Source organism: Rhinolophus ferrumequinum, chromosome 12 (genome assembly GCF_004115265.2).
Source record: "Rhinolophus ferrumequinum isolate MPI-CBG mRhiFer1 chromosome 12, mRhiFer1_v1.p, whole genome shotgun sequence".
In the NCBI taxonomy this organism is placed as follows: Eukaryota; Metazoa; Chordata; class Mammalia; order Chiroptera; family Rhinolophidae; genus Rhinolophus; species Rhinolophus ferrumequinum.
Window position 1 is genome coordinate 60,755,181 of NC_046295.1, and position 18,949 is coordinate 60,774,129.

Genomic DNA, 18,949 nt, shown 5'->3' on the forward strand with positions numbered 1-18,949 from the left:
GCAATTTAGTTGCTCTTATTTTTTTAATTTGTGAGGCTATTAGTATTAGAATTGCCTCAGACTTTTTAAATGAAATCTCCCCAAATTGTATATTCTTGTGTAATATTAGTAAGCAATGCTTGGGGGAGTGCAATGAGATTTTTCTTTTTTTAAACTCTATAAAGTTTCTCTTAAATTACTAAAATCAGGCTTGTTTTAGTAAATAAAGTATATAAAAAAAAAAGTGAAATGCTTTGGGCCCAATAATTCAGGCTTGTTTTAGTAAATAAAGTATATAAAGAAAAAAGTGAAATGCTTTGGGCCGCTGTTATAAGTAACCACTGTGGACTCTGTATATGCTGGTAATCAATTTTTTATACCTACGTGTAATACATAAACACAACTACACTATGTTTGTTTTTTTTTTAAAAAAAAACACAGTTGCTTAGCAACTAGCTTTGGTCCCTGAAAGATGTTTGTAAATATTTCATTCATTCATGCATATGTACCTGCATTTACTGAATACTTTGCATATATAGACATCATTCTTGTTGTATTGCATAGTATTCAAATGAATACATGTGTAATAATGTATTTTACCATTTCACTACTGATGGATAATTAGGGTTTTCAGTATTGAATAGTGTAATGCACATATTTTGTTCATATATCTTTGAAGTATTTGGGTGAACATCTCTTTAGCATTGATTTCTAGATTTGAAATTATTGGATCAAAGGCTGGCAGATTGCCTCAAATTTACCTTCATCAGTGCTTACAAATATCAATGGTATTCGTTCACAAATACCAACTTTCCATATGAGTAACTAGCCAGGATTCAAATGGAGATGTGGCATAAATTAAATGAGTTAAATATTATGAAGTTCTTTGTATACTGCCTGGCACATAGTAAATACATAGCACCTGTGAGCTGTTATTCATTTAGCCTCTACGAGTATGTTTTAGGGCTATCCATTAAAATTTGCATAATTTTTCCTATATATATTTATAACAGTAATAAGGAACAACATAGTACTATAATAAGGAAAATATACTGTAACATTGAGGAAGCTGGTTTATTCTAAATATTCAATTGCTGACCTAATCAATAAGCAGTAGTCCTAGAAATCTTAAGCAAAAGTGCTGTGTAAGAAAGACTGACACGCAAAACATCATACTCTCCGGGGTTTAATTTACGACATTATTTTGATATCTGAAATATACAACTTAAATTTGTTAAATGAAAATGACTACTTTTAATGGTTGTTGGCCTGAACTAGGGTAGTGCCATGGGATGCAATGTAGTGTTCACAGCGGGAGATAGTTAGATGGTAAATTGGAACCACTGGGTGAATGATTTGATGTGAGGAATGTGGAAGAAGGAAAGGACAAGCACCTCACAAAGGAATAGGATGAAAAAGGATAACCTATCAGCTTTTTGGCACTTTTTCATAGACTACCCACATACTTTGGAGATATTGCTGGTTTGGTTCAACACCGCTGCAATTAAGTGAGTCAGTCTTTTTGCTGGTGGCAGGTCTTGCCTTCAATTCATAAAATATGCAACATCTGTGAAGTGTAATGAAGTGAGGTGCATTAAAATGAGGTAGGCCTGTGTTATGATTGTCTCCCTTAGGGGGGAAAAGAATAAAAACTATTTCAACTATGTTTAATGTTAGATATTGAGTATGCTTTTCTTTTGAAGTGCACAATTTCATAAAAGAAGTATGTGGCTAGAAAAAGTTTGATTTCTTGAGTGTTAACCATGCTTTGTCTCTAGTTGAGTGAATAATAAACTCCCATTCTTTATCTAGGAGTAAATAAACAGTAAAATGAAAGTTGTGTCCCTGCTTCTTGTTTATTAGCCTTGGATAAGGTAGCCCTTGGTATTTACTGGGACTGTAGTCCTCAGTTTTAGATCCATCCTGTTGAGATGACTTCCTGGAATGGGGGCATTGACTCAGGGCTCAGCGCAGTTACAGGAGTCATAGCTCCATCCGTTCCTGGCTGTAACCTTCCCAGGAGAAGCCATGTGCAGTTATCTACCTATTCCTTTGCAGCATCCAGCAAGGCGGCCTGTCTTTGTAAGCTGTTTTAAATAAAGTGTGCTCAGTTTGATTGGGTTAGGGAAGGCTTAGGCAAAGCAGTCGAGAAGCCATCCTTCAACATATACATTATGGTTGAAATGCCTGTAGGACATCAGGCGAAGGTGTCCAGTAGAGAGTTTGCATATGCATAACTGAAAGTCAGGAGGGAGCTGGGCTAGATACAGATGGCATCTGGATAGTTATTCAAAGGACAAGTATTAGGTTGGTGCAAAAGTAATTGAGGTTTAAAGGACTAAAAATAATTGCAAAAACAGCAGTTACTTTTGCACCAACCTAATAAATGAGATGGAGTGTCCTTGAAGTTAATGTAGAAAAAAGGCAGCCTTGGGTATATCCTTGAGTAACACTTAAAGGAGTGGCCAAGGAGGAGAATTTCACAAAGGATGAACAGAGAGGTAGGAATACCAGAAGCGTATGGCATTACGGAACCCAGAGGAAGAAAGTGTGTAAAGGCAAGCAAGACAGGTCAGTACTGTCAGATGTGACACAGAGGTCAAGTCAGATCGGGAAGGACTGTGATTATGTTGCTGAAGTCGGTGTTACGGTTAAGAACAATCTGAATGGAATTGTGGGAGCAGGCACTACTGGAGAAAAGCAGCAGCAGAATGAGAAGTCCATGCATCTGTTTCTAGCACTCTGTTGCACACTTGAATAATAGGTGTAGGGTTACCAGTAAGTGAAGACAATGGGTGTAGGTAATTTTTTAAAAAATGCTTGAGACTAAGGGAAGGAGAGTAGCTAGCAGGAGGCGAGGGGTTGTGAGGGGTTTTATTTTGTTTTGTTTTTAAGATGATAGAGAACTAGGTCTGTTTGTGAATTGGAAATGAACTGGCTTTGAGGGAGAAGTTGAAAATAAAGCCGGGGAAGGGTAGGAAACATGACAAATCTAGTGAAGTACTGAAGAAGAGCACGGAAGGGAGAACCAGGGAACTAGGAATTAAGAGGGATGCCTCTTTGACTTAGCAGGTGGGAAGATTGGGTGGATATGGTGCAAAAAGTGTTCGTTTGGTGGCAGAAATTTGAGGGTTCTCTGATGTCTCCTATGTTTTGAATGAAGTAGAAAAATAGTCATGTATTGGGGGACATGAAACGGTGTAAGGGAATCAGATTTAGAGGAGAGTGCAAGTTTGAAATACCTTCTTGGAAAATGGAGGAGAGCTAACCAAGAGAACAGAAAGATTGAGAGTATCTTTCGTTTTCTCCAACAGCGTTTAGAGGACTGGATATAAATGTGGATAGGCAATTGGTTAGTTAACAGTGAGATTTGTTAGCTAAGTGAGGTAGGAGAGCAACGCCACAAAGTGGTGGAAATAAATTTTATATTGAGTACTGATGATTTCATTGTATTGGTCCAAATATAAAATTTTGTCTGGCAGGAAGGAGCAGCAGAACCGCAAGAAGTCTCACTATTAGGAAGAAAGGGGTAGAAGCAGTGGCATTGTTTTCTAAGCTGAACAGAGCTGGCAGTAAAGATCAAACTGAAATAGAGGCTCTAGGAAACAAAGTCTTAATGAGATGCAAGACCAGGTGTAGTGAACATTTATTGGGAGAGCTGGTATGCATAGGAAATTGGACAATTTCAGAGGTAGGACAGTTTGGGGATAACAGGATTCAGCCTGTGTCCTGTGAGTACTAGGTGACTTAAGTGGATTGGAAGTAAAAAAAAAAACATTGTGTTTAGGTTAAGAAACAATGCCAGAATCATGGAAGTTGAGGCATTTTGACATTGCCCTGAAAACATTTGATACTCTCTGAGAATGTATCTCTTCACACTTAACACCAAGAATTGTTCTGGACAGTCTTCCAGCATGACAGTCTATTGGACTAAGGATGTCTGATATTAAAATCTACTCTTTTGGTTACTAGATGACGTTGAACTGTGCTTTTTCACTGTGTGATTGTGAATTGCCTGCCCTTGACATTTGTCCATTTTTCTTTTGGCACAAGAACCATTTTCTACCATTTCACTGAATTTCTTTTATTTGTATTTTTCTTTTTGGTTATTTCTGTTTAAGTTATATGCTTAGTTTATTAATTTTCCTTTTTTGTTTAATAATAAACATTTTGGTGTTATTAAACATTTTTTAGGCAAACCATATAGGTATTGATGTAGAGTTCACATTGTGATGTGTTCTTAATGTTCTTTAATCACAATTTTGATTTCTTTGAAGCAAATGTTATTTATTAGTAAATGATTAGAGGTGTTTGTGGTTTTTTTGTCCTACTTAACTTACAAAGTAGGTTTTTCTGTTTTTTGTTTTGTTTGTGTGTTTTGGTTTCCTCCTCTTTTTTATATACAAAGCTAGAGAGGGTGTCCATTATTTATTTAGACTTTTAGAAATAGTGAAATATTCTTTGTGGCCTAAAGTTTTAAAATATGTATTCTATGGGTACTAGAAATAAAAATACAGTTTCTATTGGATAGAATCAGTTAAATCTATCGTAATTGCCTACTCATTCTGACCTGTTGAGAAATGAAATGCCTGTTATTTTACTTTTTGCTTCATATATTTTTTCCTTCACATATTTTATGCTTTAATAATTTACTCATTCAGCAAGCAATAATTGAGTGCCTACTACGTGCTAAATCACTTTGTATTGTTCTGAGAACTGGATTCACTCATAGTGATAGATTTGGATTGTAATTTGTGATTTTAACCAAGCGAGCAATCACGTTTGCGACATGGCATCTCTTCCTCTCTAAACAAACTTATTGAGGAATCCAAATAACTTTGTTTGTATTTATTGATATTTACTATATTCAGAATTGAAACAAATATTTTAAATGTTCATTTTAAAATGATAAACCCACTAAATGTTATAACGCAGAATTTATATCCAGAGTTTACTGATGTTGAGGTCAGATTTTCTGAGCGCTTTTTTAAAAAGGTGTTATTTGTATTAGTTTTATGTTTGAAATTCAGAACAGTAGAAAATAGTGAGTTGAGAGTCTCCTGATGGAGTTCTGCTCTGGGGAACATCAGAGCAGTGATGCTACTGAGCCGTTTCAGGAAAATCAGTGCAGCAAGCGCAGTTTATGTAGTATTTGCAGAATACTGTACTCCAAAGCCTAGAGTCAGAAGAACTGCTTGTAGGTTTCAGCGGCTGCTTAGCAGGAATGCAATTTGGGGATGAGATTTAACCTCTTTATTTTATTTCCTCATCTATAATAAAAAAATGAGTGGATAATATTCCCGTTTGTCCTGGGGTTTTGAGGATTATGTGAAATTGTGTACGTTAGTGTACTTGAAGCTATATAAACATTACTACCTTTTGGGGAGGAAGAAGAATCATCTTTTTAATTGTACAAAGGAACCCTTTTTATCCCTATCAGACAGTTTTTTACCTAAAGCTCAGAACTATCAGACAATTTGCAGAAGTATTCTGGGAATGGAATTTTTCTCCTTTTTTCTTGTTCCTTTAAAGTATGAGACTAGTTTTATTATGTCTCCTTGTCTTTTTTACTCTTAGGCCACCCTACTTTCTGATCAGTTTCAGAAATTTATTAAGCTCATTTTCTAAATACTTCATAATGAGCCTATTGTCAGGTAATTTGGGGAACTAAAGAGACCATAAAGATCATCTGCTGTATTCCAGTCCCTCTTACTTTAAAGATAGATGAGACTGATGTGGAGAGAAACCAAGCTACTTGTTTAAGATCAGTTATGTAGTACAGTTGTTGTCAGCCTTGGCTACACTTTGGAACGGCCTATGAAGCTTTTTTAAAATATGGATGTCCAGGTCCCACCCTCAGAAATTGTGTGGGGGGGGGCAGGAGGAGAGTGTTGTTTTTTTTGTTGTTTTGGTTTTTGGTTTTGGTTTTGTCTTTCAAGCTTTTATGTAAGGGCAGTGATCCATGATGGATTTTAGATCTTGTCGAAAGCAGCCATGTCCATCGACTGTACCTGTTCTTCAAAAGCAGTGATCCGCTCCTTCAACATACCTGTTCCAACTATCATCTTCTACTACTACACACTGTATTTGAAGTTTTTAAACTCCCTACCCACAGGAACTAGTCTAGAAGAGCCCCAAACCAAGCTGTCTGCTTGAAAGTTCCTGATGCTCTCCTCTCATTTTGCCATATCTGTCTTGTCCCCCAAGGTTTTGCATCTAATAAGATGGAAGAGTTGGCAACAAGTGCAGGGTTTTTGGCTTTCTTTGACTCATACTGTGCACCGCATTCTTCTCTCAGCCTCTTCACTTTCCTTCTCCTCCTCAGATCCAAAGAGATCAATGTCCTCATCGTCTTTACTGTCTGTCGCTCCACTTCCTGTGATGTCTTCCACATGAGCAGGGCCATACTTGCCCAAAGCTTTCTTCACTCCTGGCGGGCTGGCCTTTTCCTTTTCGAAAGACTCGATGTGATTAGACCACCACATTATACGAACAAGTCGGCAGGTGGTAGGCCGGAGACGGCTTCAAATACTGCCACATCTTGTGATGGTACATACCCCTCCGTGTAGCTCTTATCCGCCAGGTAGTTAGTTGTTAAGCACTTGGAAGCTGGCAGGACTCTTCAGGTCTCCAAAATAGTCTGCTGACCTGGGAGCTGGGTGGCAGAGAGGACAGAGGAGCACAGGCAGTTGACACCAAGTGCTAAGAGGAAAAAAGGGAGAAATTATGTTTTGATTGGTCTTTATCAAGCCTCCCTAAGTGATTATAATGAAACATCCACTTTTAAAGTGAATCATTCTTAGACCTTTTAGGTTAGAGAACTTTATTTTCTTACTGTGTGGGAAATAAGTCCATAAACTTTATGAGAATCAAAATTCTTTGATGTTGAAACCTTTATTTTAAATAGATTTATTAAGTCAACTGGTAAAGCGTTTTTAAAATCTGTGTGTGTGTGTGTGTGTGTGTGTGTGTGTGTGTGACAGATGGTAGTCAAGTTTATACCTACCGTACCTAATACGCGTTAATGAGTCTTTTTGATACGATATTGTAAAGACATGATCTTTAAGTTTCTGGAAGTATTAATAATATGTATAAAATTTTTCTTATTCAGATTCTGGGTTGTCATTTGTTTAGACTTTTTCAAAAAAAACAAAAAACAACAAACCCTTTATTTTTCCTATAGGTGAAAGCACTGAAAGAGAAGATTGAATCTGAAAAGGGGAAAGATGCCTTTCCCGTAGCAGGTCAAAAATTAATTTATGCAGGTATGGATTAAATATTGAAATTAATATGCCATTTTCTTCCTTATAATGACATTGGTTTAGTTTTAGAAAGCATCATGTTATGAATTGTAGTGTGTACAAATTGATTTTGTTGGGAACATAATTTTACAGATAGAAACAGTGAACAGTCCTTTGAATATGATATTAACATTTAGTCCTCTATTTACATTTGCTTTATATATTTCTCCACCTAACCATTTTTTTAGTATTATCTTTTGTAAGTTTTATGTATTTTTTTATTTTTATTGGATGTGTAACATTGTTTAAGGTGTGTACAGCATGTTACTTTGATACATTTATATATTGTAATATGATTGTTGAAAATAGCCACATTTATTTCATGACATAATTATAGTACAGTATTGTCTGTATTCATTATACTATGTTCTTTGCATTAGATCTCTAAGGCTTATTTACTATTAGTTACAAGTTTGTACCCCTTAACACCATCACTCTTTGCTCCTCACCCCACCAATCCCCTAGAAACCACCATTTTACTCTGTTTGTTTTGTAGATTTAACTTTTTTGGATTCCACATATGACATGTGATCAAAAGACATGGTGAATGTTTAAGAAAAAATTATTAACAGTAAAAAACACATTGCTATTAAATCCTGCTCAAAATACTCCCCCTCGCTTTAAACATGCTTATCCCATCGTTCTTGCCACTTTCTGAAGCAGCTCTGGAAATCCTTTTTTGTGAGTGTCTTTACTTCATCCTCCATCATGACAACATTCCATGTCACACATCGCTTCTGGTACAGCAATTTCTGTCAAAAACATTTTCTCCATAAAAGTCTTGTGTTTCCTCATCCACTTAATTCACCGGATTTGGCACCATGTGACTTCTGGCTCTTCCCCAAAGTCAAAGTGACCATGAAAGATAAATGTTTTGAATCGATTCAGGACATCAAGGCAGCCACGACAGCACAACTAAAGACGAAAGAGGACTTCCAGAACTGCTTCAGAAAGTGGCAAGAAAAATGGGATAAGTGTATTCAAAGCAAGGGGGTATATTTTGAGGGGGATTAATGGCAACGTGTCTTTTACTGTAATAAATTTTTTTATTTGAACATTCACTGTATTATTTTTATCACACGTCATGTAAGTGATAACCATACAATACTTGTCTTTCTGTGTGACTGATATCCTTTAGCATAATAGTCTCAAGGTGCATCCATGTTGTTGGAAGTGGAAGAATACCTTCCTTTCTCGTGGCCAAATAATACTCCATTGTGTATGTGTATCTTTTTTAATCCATTCATCTTTAATGGGCATTTTTTAGTTGATTTTTTGCGAATGATGTGAGATAGAGACCCAGTTTCATTGTTCTCTAGTTTTTCCAGCATCATTTGTTGAGACTATCCTATCCCTGGCTTTGTATTTTTAATCAATATGAGCCTTTTAGTTCTATTGAAATGAAAGCATGTATACTGATTATGTTTTTTTGATGTACTTAGAATCATTCTTGTGAAATTAAATTTTAGTTTGTCTTTTTTTTTAAAATAAAATACCAAAATTGACTGAAGAATATACTAGAAAACCTTATCTGTCAAAAGACACTATAAATGACAGGAAAAGAAAAGATTAGTATTCAGATTATGTAAAGAGCTCTTAGAAATCAATAAGGAAAGGATGACCCAATAGAAAGCATTGAAGAATATGAAATTTCATTACTGGCCTCACTAGTAACCAGGAAAATGTATTTTATTTTATTTATTTTTTTTTTTTTTTTAAAGATTTTTTTTTTATTATTATTGGAGAAGGGGAACAGGACTTTATTGGGGTACAATGTGTACTTCCAGGACTCTTTCTCCAAGTCAAGTTGTTGTCCCCTCAATCCCAGTTGTGGAGGGTGCCGTTCAGCTTCAAGTCGTTGTTCCTTCAGTCTCAGCCATGGAGGGCGCAGCTCAGCTCCAGGTCCAGTTGCTGTTGCTAGTTGCAGGGAATCGAACCGGCAACCTTGTGGTTGAGAGGACGCGCTCCAACCAACTGAGCCATCTGGGAGCTCAGCGGCTTAATCTTAGTTGCAGGAGGCCGAGCCCACCATCCCTTGCGGGACTCGAGGAGTAGAACCAGCAACTTTGTGGTTGAGAACCCACTGGCCCATGTGGGAATCAAACCGGCAGCCTTCGGCGTTAGGAGCACGGAGCTCCAACCGCCTGAGCCACCGGGCTGGCCCCGGAAAATGTATTTTAAAAATAGTCTTGATATGTGACTTTTATGGAGAAAATGCTTTTCTTTGTCCTTCTAAATAAGTATCTACAATGATGTCAGGTGGGTCTTGGATTGCCCATTGATTCTTACCTCTTCCTAGATAGAGACTTTTGTAATGTTTTCTTGACTAGAATGGTTTAAAGGAAACACTAACCTCAAAGTCAGGAATTGGAAGCCTAAAAAGGCATCTCTGTATACCAGATCATTTTCTGAAGTACTTTTTATTTTGTGTATCTCACTTTTATAGCTTTGGAACGTTTCTGTTTTGCCAGCTATCCAGTATTTGTGGGAGCGAGAAGTTTGTTCTTTTCTCCTTCCTCCCGTGAAGGGATTATAGGGTATTCCCCAGGGGAAATCCTTGGGCAATCTCAGTATTGAATTTTGTCTTCATGATCTCCTTTCTAAGGACCTCATTAATATTTCCTTACCCAGCAAATCTTTTATTATGAGTAATAATTTTTAAGAATTGCTTGGGATTTCTATATACTATATATGCATTTGATAGCTTTTAGTCAAATGTTTATGCCTTTTTAACTAATTGTTTTTCCATTTATATTTATCTTTATCTTAGCTGATTGTTAATGTTTTTCTTTTTGGAAAGTATTGATAGAACTGATGCTGGTGATTGTTTAACTTCAGTTATCTGTAAGACAGGTTACTGTGCCTTAAATAACATGTTTTTGTTTCTTTTTTCTTAATGTACTAGGCAAAATCCTCAATGATGATACTGCTCTAAAAGAATATAAAATTGATGAGAAAAACTTTGTGGTGGTTATGGTGACAAAAGTAAGTTTCAGCCTTATTTTCTGTATATCTTCATGCATGGAGTTTTTAAAATAATAATGATCCCAAGTCCAGCCTTTACACTTTTAATGAATACAATTTATGCACATCCATAGTGGCGTGCACTTAAACTGTTTTTAAAGGTTTTAAGAATTTACCTTGGGTTAACCATAAGTTAATTTATACAAAAATGTCATGTAAAAGTTGTTAAATTTTGCTGGATAGTAAAATCACTAATTATGTAATTACTAGAAAATGTGATTCTTAGAAATTTAATTAATGTTTCTTATTTTGTAGTTTTTAATAAGAGTGCCTTAAATAGACTTGCTCAGTTATGTACTAGACCTCGCGTGCTGCTAAAGATTTTGTAGCAATGACATGTAGATTTGTTATTTCAGGGGTATTTCTTAGTTAATGGGATAGGTTTTTTGGAAACTAAAAAGGGAAACGGCAGCTAAAAATGATGGGCTGATTATTGTAAGGATGTTTTTAACAGGAACTTTTTGTGGTTTATTGGACTGAAATACTTGGGACAGTTTATAAAAGCCAGTTTTTCTCTAAAGCAGGGAATGAATATGGGTGTTTTCAGAGATTTCGTTTTATTTATATGCTTCATTAAAGATACATAAGCATGCAGTGAAGTGTTAAGACAAATAGAGAAGTGGTAGTACTCGTGGCATTAATTTGTAGGATTGAATAGTCATAATCTGAGAAGAACAGTGTTACTTGTAGCACTGAAAGTAAGTTTAAATAGGTAATTAGAAACCAGTTTATCAGAGACCAAAAATAGAATAAACATTTTATGGGTTTGTTTTTTTAAGTCACAAAATAACTGATATATGCAATGGAAAATAAAGTTGAACAAATAAATTTTAACTACTACATACTTCTAGTATGTAGGAACAAAAGCAACTAAACAGTATACGTGGATTGGACTTAAATTTTTAATACACTAACAACCATATTGATTTTACATTATTCAAGCATTTACTTTAAATATAGAGGAACAGAATCATATACTGAAAGTTTGTCTCGCCTAGTTTTTAAAAGAAATTATGAGAATATACATAATGCAAAATTTATCAATTTAACCATTTTTAAGTGAGTCCAGTGGCATTAAGTACATTCACATTGTTGTGCAACCATCACCACCATCTTCCCAAACTGACACTTTGTACCCATTAAATAATAACTTTCTATTTGTCCTCTCCCAGCTTCTATGTACTTCATATAAATGAAATCATACAATGTTGTCTTGTGACTAATTTCGCTTAGTGTAATGTCTTCAAAATTCATCCATGTTGTAGCATGTGCCAGAATTTCCGTCCTTTTTAGGGCTGAATAATATTCCATTGTCTCATCTAGTTTTGTCACACATAGGACATAATGGAAAATGTGATAGCCACCCACTTGGATATGTATTTGTTATTTGTCTTATTTCCTTTAGTATTATAGTAACCTTGATTATTAGAACATAACTAAGAATTAAGCAGAATAGGTTTCAATAGGTGCATGTACTTGAAGAATAGCTGCTTGGAGCCAAGCCTATTATTTTACATAGGATTCTAGTGATATTAGTGGTTGTTTTATTTTCAAATTACTAGTAGAGGCCAGCTGTTAGAACGGGAAGATAACTGCTGTAATTAGGCATTATGGAAGCAATGAGAAATGACATTATTATAAAGGAGAGACAGGGAAAAGCTATTAAGATCAAAAGTATGTAGAAAAACTTTGAAAAGCAGATGGGTTTGGTACTGTTTAGAATGAGGCTTAAATAGCTTTGTGGCTATCGAGACCTTGAGGGCATGGAATATTACAATCTTATATTGATTACAAATAATGTTAAGAGAAATATTAAATGGGCGTAATACATTTAAATTACATTTTTATCTGGATGGGAGTTTTAGAACGTAACTATAATAATTTGCAGAGTGTTAAATTGGCAGCTAAAAAGGTTATGCAGCTACCGTGTTTCCCCGAAAATAAGACCTAGCCAGACAATAAGCTCTAAGGCATGTTTGGTAGCAAAAATTAATATAAGACCCGCTCTTATTTTACTATATGCTATACTGTACTATACTATAATATAATACCAGGTCTTATTTTACTATGAGATCAGGTTCATATGATATAAGACTGGGTCTTATATTAATTTGTGCTCCAAAAGACACATTAGAGCTGATTGTCTGGCTAGGTCTTAGGGATTTTCGGGGAAACACGGTAAATATAAGACTCTTAGAATAGGGAAAGAAAGGGGTGAATGCTACTGTCTTCTTTAAAGTTCCCTCCCTCTACCTTGCACTAGCCGGTTTTTGCCCAGTGTACTGTGTACTAGCTCAGCTCGAACAAGGCATAAGTCAGCTTATTACTTTTACAATTTATTGATTTATACTTGGAGCAAATTTTGTTGTATTTCAGTCCCACCTTCCATCAAAACAGCTACCTTTTGTCCTTAAGAAAGCTATGAGCTAAACAGGTGGTGCGCATTGATAGGCCTTAGGAGAATAATAAAGCTCACATAGTATGATTTTTACCTATATGTAATTGCGTTTTGCTCTGTGGGAACCTTTATGGCTCTGCTTCTAGTTCCGAAAGTGCTGAGCAAGTAGTTATGACTTTATTTGGCCTTAATTTTTCTGTTTAACTACATCTACATTGCAGAAGTTATTTTAACCTCTTTGTACCTATCAGTTTAAATGCTGGCTTTTTGGGGTTCTTTCTCTTTTTTTTTTCCCCCTTCTTCTGCCTCGCCCCACTCCAGTTCAAGCCGTTGTTTCTCAGTCTATCTAGTTAGTTGTGTAGGACACAGCTCCCTGGCCCATGCTGGTGTTATGAGCCTTGCGCTCCCCCCGGGCTGAGGCATTCGGTTGCCAGTCGGCCGATCACAGCAGCTCTCACCAGCTGCTGGCCACTCATGCTGGCTGCCGCTGGCCACTCACAGCTGCTCACGCCAACCTCCGGATGCTCACAGGAGCCCAACTCCAGGGAGACCTGTGTTCACAATCTTAGCTGTCAAGGGCACAGCTCAAACCGGCGACACCCTCGGCGTTAGGAGCACCGCGCTCCAACTACCTGAGCCACCAAGCCAGCCCTGGGTTCTTTTTCATATTAACTTGATGTGAAGGCTGAAACTTGGCTAAGCTAATTGAAGCTGATAGTTAAGATATATGCTCTCGTCTGCTTTGAAAGAGTAACATAAATAGTGATTCAGAGTGCTAATATTGACCATTATGTCACTTTACAAGTTGATTTTCAACTTACAATTTTGTATTATTAGTATTGTGTTTGTGGCTTCCTGTAATAATACAGTCTAATTCAAGATCAGGTAATGTAGTATTTTATCATAATTCGTTATTTTGCTTTTTTAATGTGTTTAGCCCAAAGCAGTGACAACACCAGCACCAACAACAACTCAGCAATCAAATGCTGCCACCACTACCACAGTTAGTTCCTCCACGGCACCAGCTGCGGCTCAGGCCCCAGCCCCCACCCCTGCTTTGGCTCCCACTCCCACACCTGCATCTGTCACTCCAGCATCAACAACAGCATCTTCTGAACCTGCACCTGCTAGTGCAACAAAACAAGAGAACCCTCCAGAAAAGCCAGCAGAAGCACCAGTGGCTACTAGCCCAACATCAACTGACAGGTAGGAACTAGATTCTAGGAAATTGTATCAAAATATGTTCATAACTAGAACTTCCTACATTTATTTATTTTGATAATTGTTTGGATCAAACTATCTACTATGTTAAACTTTCTTTAAACTTTGAACTCTTGATGAGAACAGTATAGTATATCTGTTTAAATTTTCATAATCCAGATTTCCATACTCTATTTTTTTCCAGAGGGAAGGGAATGAGGACCAAAGTCATTATTCAATTTGTGTAGAAAACTTAGGAAATACAAATGACCAAAAATAAGATTTTGAAAATAACAATATTACATTGTATTGTTGACATATTATAAATAACTTGACATTACTCCCCAATCATTTATATTTGATCAGTATTCTTTCTGATAGTTGTATGTATCATAAACGTCCTTCCATGTCAGTAAATATTTCTAGTTACTGCATAGCATTGCGTTTCGGTCTGACATTTATTAGTTCTTAACCTCAAAAAAGTAATTAACATCTTTGGGTTTTTTCCTCATCTGTAAAATGTAAATGACAATAGCATCTGTCTCATAGAATTGTTGTAAGGACTAAATGAAATAATGAGTAAAAGATGTGAAATAGCACGTGGCCCGCCATAGTGCTGACTGAATATCAGCTACTGTGAACAATTTACCAGTCACCTTTTGTTGAATGTAAGAATTGTTTCAATTTTTCAATTTTATCCAAATCTTTGTGAACTTGTGTAGAAAGTAAGTTTTTGCCTGTGTAGAGCTTTAGAACAAAAAAAAAGGTGCTGGGATACTTTGGGAGCAAGAGATAATTTCTTGTGGGAAGTTGACAGGATTTCAGCAGTTATGACAGATTTTTTTTTCCTCCCAGTGATAGATAACGAAAGCAAATGCTTCAGTTCTCTTGGCCGGAACTCGTACAAGGGAACCCCTACTTTATCTGGGAGCGTGAGTTGTGTTCTGTCCCGTGTACACTGGCTTTGGAGCTGTTTGTATTCTATGACTTTAGTTAGTGCAGCTCAGGACCTCAGTGGCAGTATTGGCTGGAGTCCTTGGAATCAGAACCAGTCACAATGGGAAACTGCAGCAATTGGAAACTGACGTGGAAGGATGTTTATGATAAATACAACAATAAACAAGGAATTAGGTCATTCTTCATTTTAGCGTTCTGCCTTTAAGTGCAGTTTCTGTGTCTGACCCAATCAACTATGTTTGGATGAGTTTGAGTCACCTGGTTCATTGCTCACTTGGGACCCCTTTTCAAGGAATTAATTCCCTAAGAGGAAAGCACAGGCTCAGGTAATAAAATATTTTCTCTGTGCCTGTCTGCTACACTTTGCTTTAGGCATTCTGCGGCACCATTGCCTAACTTGATACTTCTCTCATGTACAGCTAGAAATGTGTTCAACACTCTTAACCTGGTGGGAGAACAAGCCAGAGTCAGGTTAAGCTATTACATCAAAAGGTTATTGGTTGATTTTGTGTATGGAAGGGTACTTACAAATTTAACAAATTGGTTTCCCAAGCCATTTAAACATTGCAAACATAATTAAATGTCTTGAGTCGATACAGTGTATCTTATTTTCTTAAATGCTTTAAGCTCCTTAAAAAGCTCATAGTGTTTCAGAATTGTTCAATACATTTTCATGTGCTAGTACTAATACCATCAATTCAAATTTCTTTATTATTTGCTGTTCTTTTTGTTTCCTGGGGATATAGTTTTATCTGCTGATTTTCAAGAGTCAGGATTACCTTTTCAGAGATTGCATGAATGAGTTGATGGTCAGTGATCCAGGAGAGCAGATGCTAGAGTCGCTTACTTAGTTGGGCTTGTACACCAACTGTTGACTCTTATTTCCCAGGATTATACACCTCAGAGAAGGATAACACAGGAAGGGAAAAATGAGAGAAGCTCAGAAAACAAGCTACTTAACTGTGCCTTAGGCCCTTCATCTGTGCTGTAAAACATCCGTGTGTTCTGTAAACCACAAAACTTAGTGAGATAATTATCCAAAGATATTCTGATATGAATTAGAGGGTGTCAAAGTTTGTCCATCACCACTGGCCTGACATTTTATTATTAGGGATTTGTTTTTTGAAGTCAGTTTTGTTCTTTTAAAAAAAACCACCTATCACATTGCGAATTCCACGCTAATTGATTCCCTAAGGTTGATATCTGACTTAGAGAAACTGCCCTTGTACACAAGGACTATTGTTTATAATTGAGGACAAATGGAAACCAACCTAAATATTCATTAGTAAGAGAACGACGTGACCTGGCCTGAAAACAGTGCTCTCGCGGTGCAGTAGTCAGCAGGCAGCATGAGCATCGCTGCGAGTCTGTTTGAAAGTAATTCTTAGCCTCCTTTTTGATCTCTCAGAATTATCTGGAGATAGGCTCCAGAGATCTGTATTTTAACAAGCTCCGGGTGAATTCTTAGGCTTCCTTAAGTTTGGGAAGCCCTGGTAATCCAAGTACTACAGGTCAGTTAAGGTATGCAGTGTATGTGCATATTAAATGGACGTGGCTTCAGGGCTTTGTTGTCAAGGGAAAAGCAGATTGGAAACATTATAGGTAATAACCATAAACCAAGCAAAAGCCACCAACATTGTATCTTTTCTATGGGTGTGCATATTAATATGTAGAAAAACAGTAGCAAAGGGAGAACACAGAACTGGTAAGTGATTTCCTCTGTGGCTGGGAATGGGCAAAGTGGTAAGGCAAAATCAAGAATGAAGAGCAGTGAGTAAAGGATACTTCAGTCTTACCTCTAATGTTTAAAAATTTTTTTAAAATAATGTACAAAAATAGTACCCATTCTGTAAAAGAACAGTAATGAAGGGGACTAATACTACCAGATAGTAAAATGTATTACACGTGGTAATAATTACAACAATTTAGAATGGCTCTTACTTATAAGAAAGACTGCTCAGTGAAGTAAACGGTAGTCTAGAAACTGACCAAAATCATATAGGGACTTAATATAAGATAAAGGTGTAATTTCAGACTACTGTGAGGAAAATGCTGTTGGGATAAATGTCTAGCCATCTGGAGGGAAGAAAGATGGATCACGTACCTTACACTGACAAAAAATTCTAGATCGATAAAGATTTAATGTAAGAGTGAAACCATAAACTAGAGAAGAACATGGAGAAAATAAAAATAATCTTAAAGTAGTAATAGGGGAACGAGCAATGGATAAATTAGACTACAGAAAGAATTGAAAAGTTGGCAACCAAACTAAAACAATTCTTAAGAGCTCAGTTAGGTCAATTAAATGGAATATTGTGCATCTGTTGGTAAAACTTGAAGTAGTTGTGGTTGTGCTGATATAGGATAATTGTTAAGTTAAATAAAACACAAGTGGTTTTTATGTAGAAACTGGTAGTGGTAGTTATCTCTGGGTAGGGGTCTTGGGCAGGAGTATTAGTTTTTCTGTATATAGTTCTTCTTGAAGCTTTGCCTTCTATATGTGCTAGTTTCACTATGTAATTAATGAAGATACTTTAAAAATTATAGCAAAGGATTATAATCATCATATTGGATATTATGAGGCCAGGCATTTTACTAAGCACTTTTCCAGCAGTAACCCTATCCAAGATGTTCATTGATAAAGAAACTGAGGCTTAGAAAATGATTTATGAATTCAAACTTGCCCTTGCTTTTGCTATGCTTCAGGGTTTTCTCAGAACTGGTGTACAGTGTTTGGTTTTAAAATTGGGACAGAGGAGAGGTATAAGTGTGTGTCATGTTGTATGTATGTTCTAATCTAGACTGCTAACTGCTACCTTTTCCACTTTTGTAAACTTCAGTTTATTTTTCTTTGGCCTACTCTTCATCGTCTTTCATAATTTTGTTTACCAGACTCATCTTCTGGAATTGCCCAACAGAAACTTAGTTCTTTTTAAAGTGGTTTACTTTTGGTTACAACTTGGATTTATCCCACCTTTGCATTTTTTGCTTATGCTGTGTTCCTTGACCTGAATGCCTTCTTTCAGTTTTTGTGTTCCAAACTTACCTATAAGATCTAACTGAAATTCCACTATGTAAAGAATTCCCAGGCCTGTCTAGCCTAATAGTTTCTACATGTGCTGCTTCTGCTGCTTTCTTCTGCTGTGATTTGATTTACAGATTATTTAACTTCTCATGTAAATTCTTCCAGGCAAATAATTGTGCGTTATCCTTTTTTTATTCCTTAAATATTAATCAATCTGTAAGGATGTTATTTTATATCTTTGGACATTTAAAATAATGGATTTGCAGAGTAGAATGACTATTAAGATCGAAAGTTCTTCCCAAGCCATAAATGTTATGGATAAAGCTTTGGGGTTTAATCTAGAAGAGTATTTAAATATTGTAGCCAGACTCTTACATTTAATTAAAATCAAAGAATTGCTTTAAAAATGAGATAGTACTAAACTCGAATGTAAATTTTATGTATATTTTCTGATACATGGTTTTCAAAATATCTTTTACAGTACATCAGGAGATTCTTCTCGGTCAAACCTTTTTGAAGATGCAACAAGTGCGCTTGGTAAGTATCTACATTGTAAATGACCTTGTAAGAGAGAGGGGAGACGTTTTAAGTTTCATTTTTCTAGATCATGATAATGTGTTCGTTTTCATGGTTGCTTATCATGAAGGTGTTAAATGATTGATTTAGATAAATATTCAATTAATGTTGCTAAGAACATTGTAAATTAATGTTTTATATATTGAATCCTTTAAATTGTACTATTAGAGTTAAGCATACTCTTTTCCTTAGTGCAAATAATTTTTCCAAATGTGGATTTTAAATGAGATCTTAAGTGTGATCTGTGTTCAGGTTTATTACAAAATGTCTTTGAAATGGGTGTAAGTCTGTCTCACACTTCATATTTATTCACCTCCCGCCTTTATAACCCTTTCGGTTCCCATCTGCATCTTGTTGCTTATACTGTACTTGTAGTGAAAATGCCTTTTTATCCCAACTTTCAATTATACCTGTTGAATAATGTCTTTCCATCTTTCCTTCACACCTAATCTTTCAAAATCAGTTTTGGGTTTTTTCCCCGTTTTCCAT

General features: G+C 36.1%; 1 protein-coding gene across 2 annotated transcripts in view; it reads left to right on the forward strand.

Moving 5' to 3' along the window:
- Nucleotides 1-18,949, forward strand: part of RAD23B (RAD23 homolog B, nucleotide excision repair protein) — a 44,399-nt gene that overhangs the window by 8,575 nt on the left and 16,875 nt on the right. For both annotated transcript variants that reach the window (XM_033124002.1, XM_033124003.1), the window contains exons 2-5: nt 7,163-7,244; nt 10,186-10,265; nt 13,640-13,908; nt 18,366-18,421. In XM_033124002.1, coding sequence (XP_032979893.1) covers nt 7,163-7,244; nt 10,186-10,265; nt 13,640-13,908; nt 18,366-18,421 — 487 coding nt within the window. The remainder of the gene's footprint in view (nt 1-7,162; nt 7,245-10,185; nt 10,266-13,639; nt 13,909-18,365; nt 18,422-18,949) is intronic.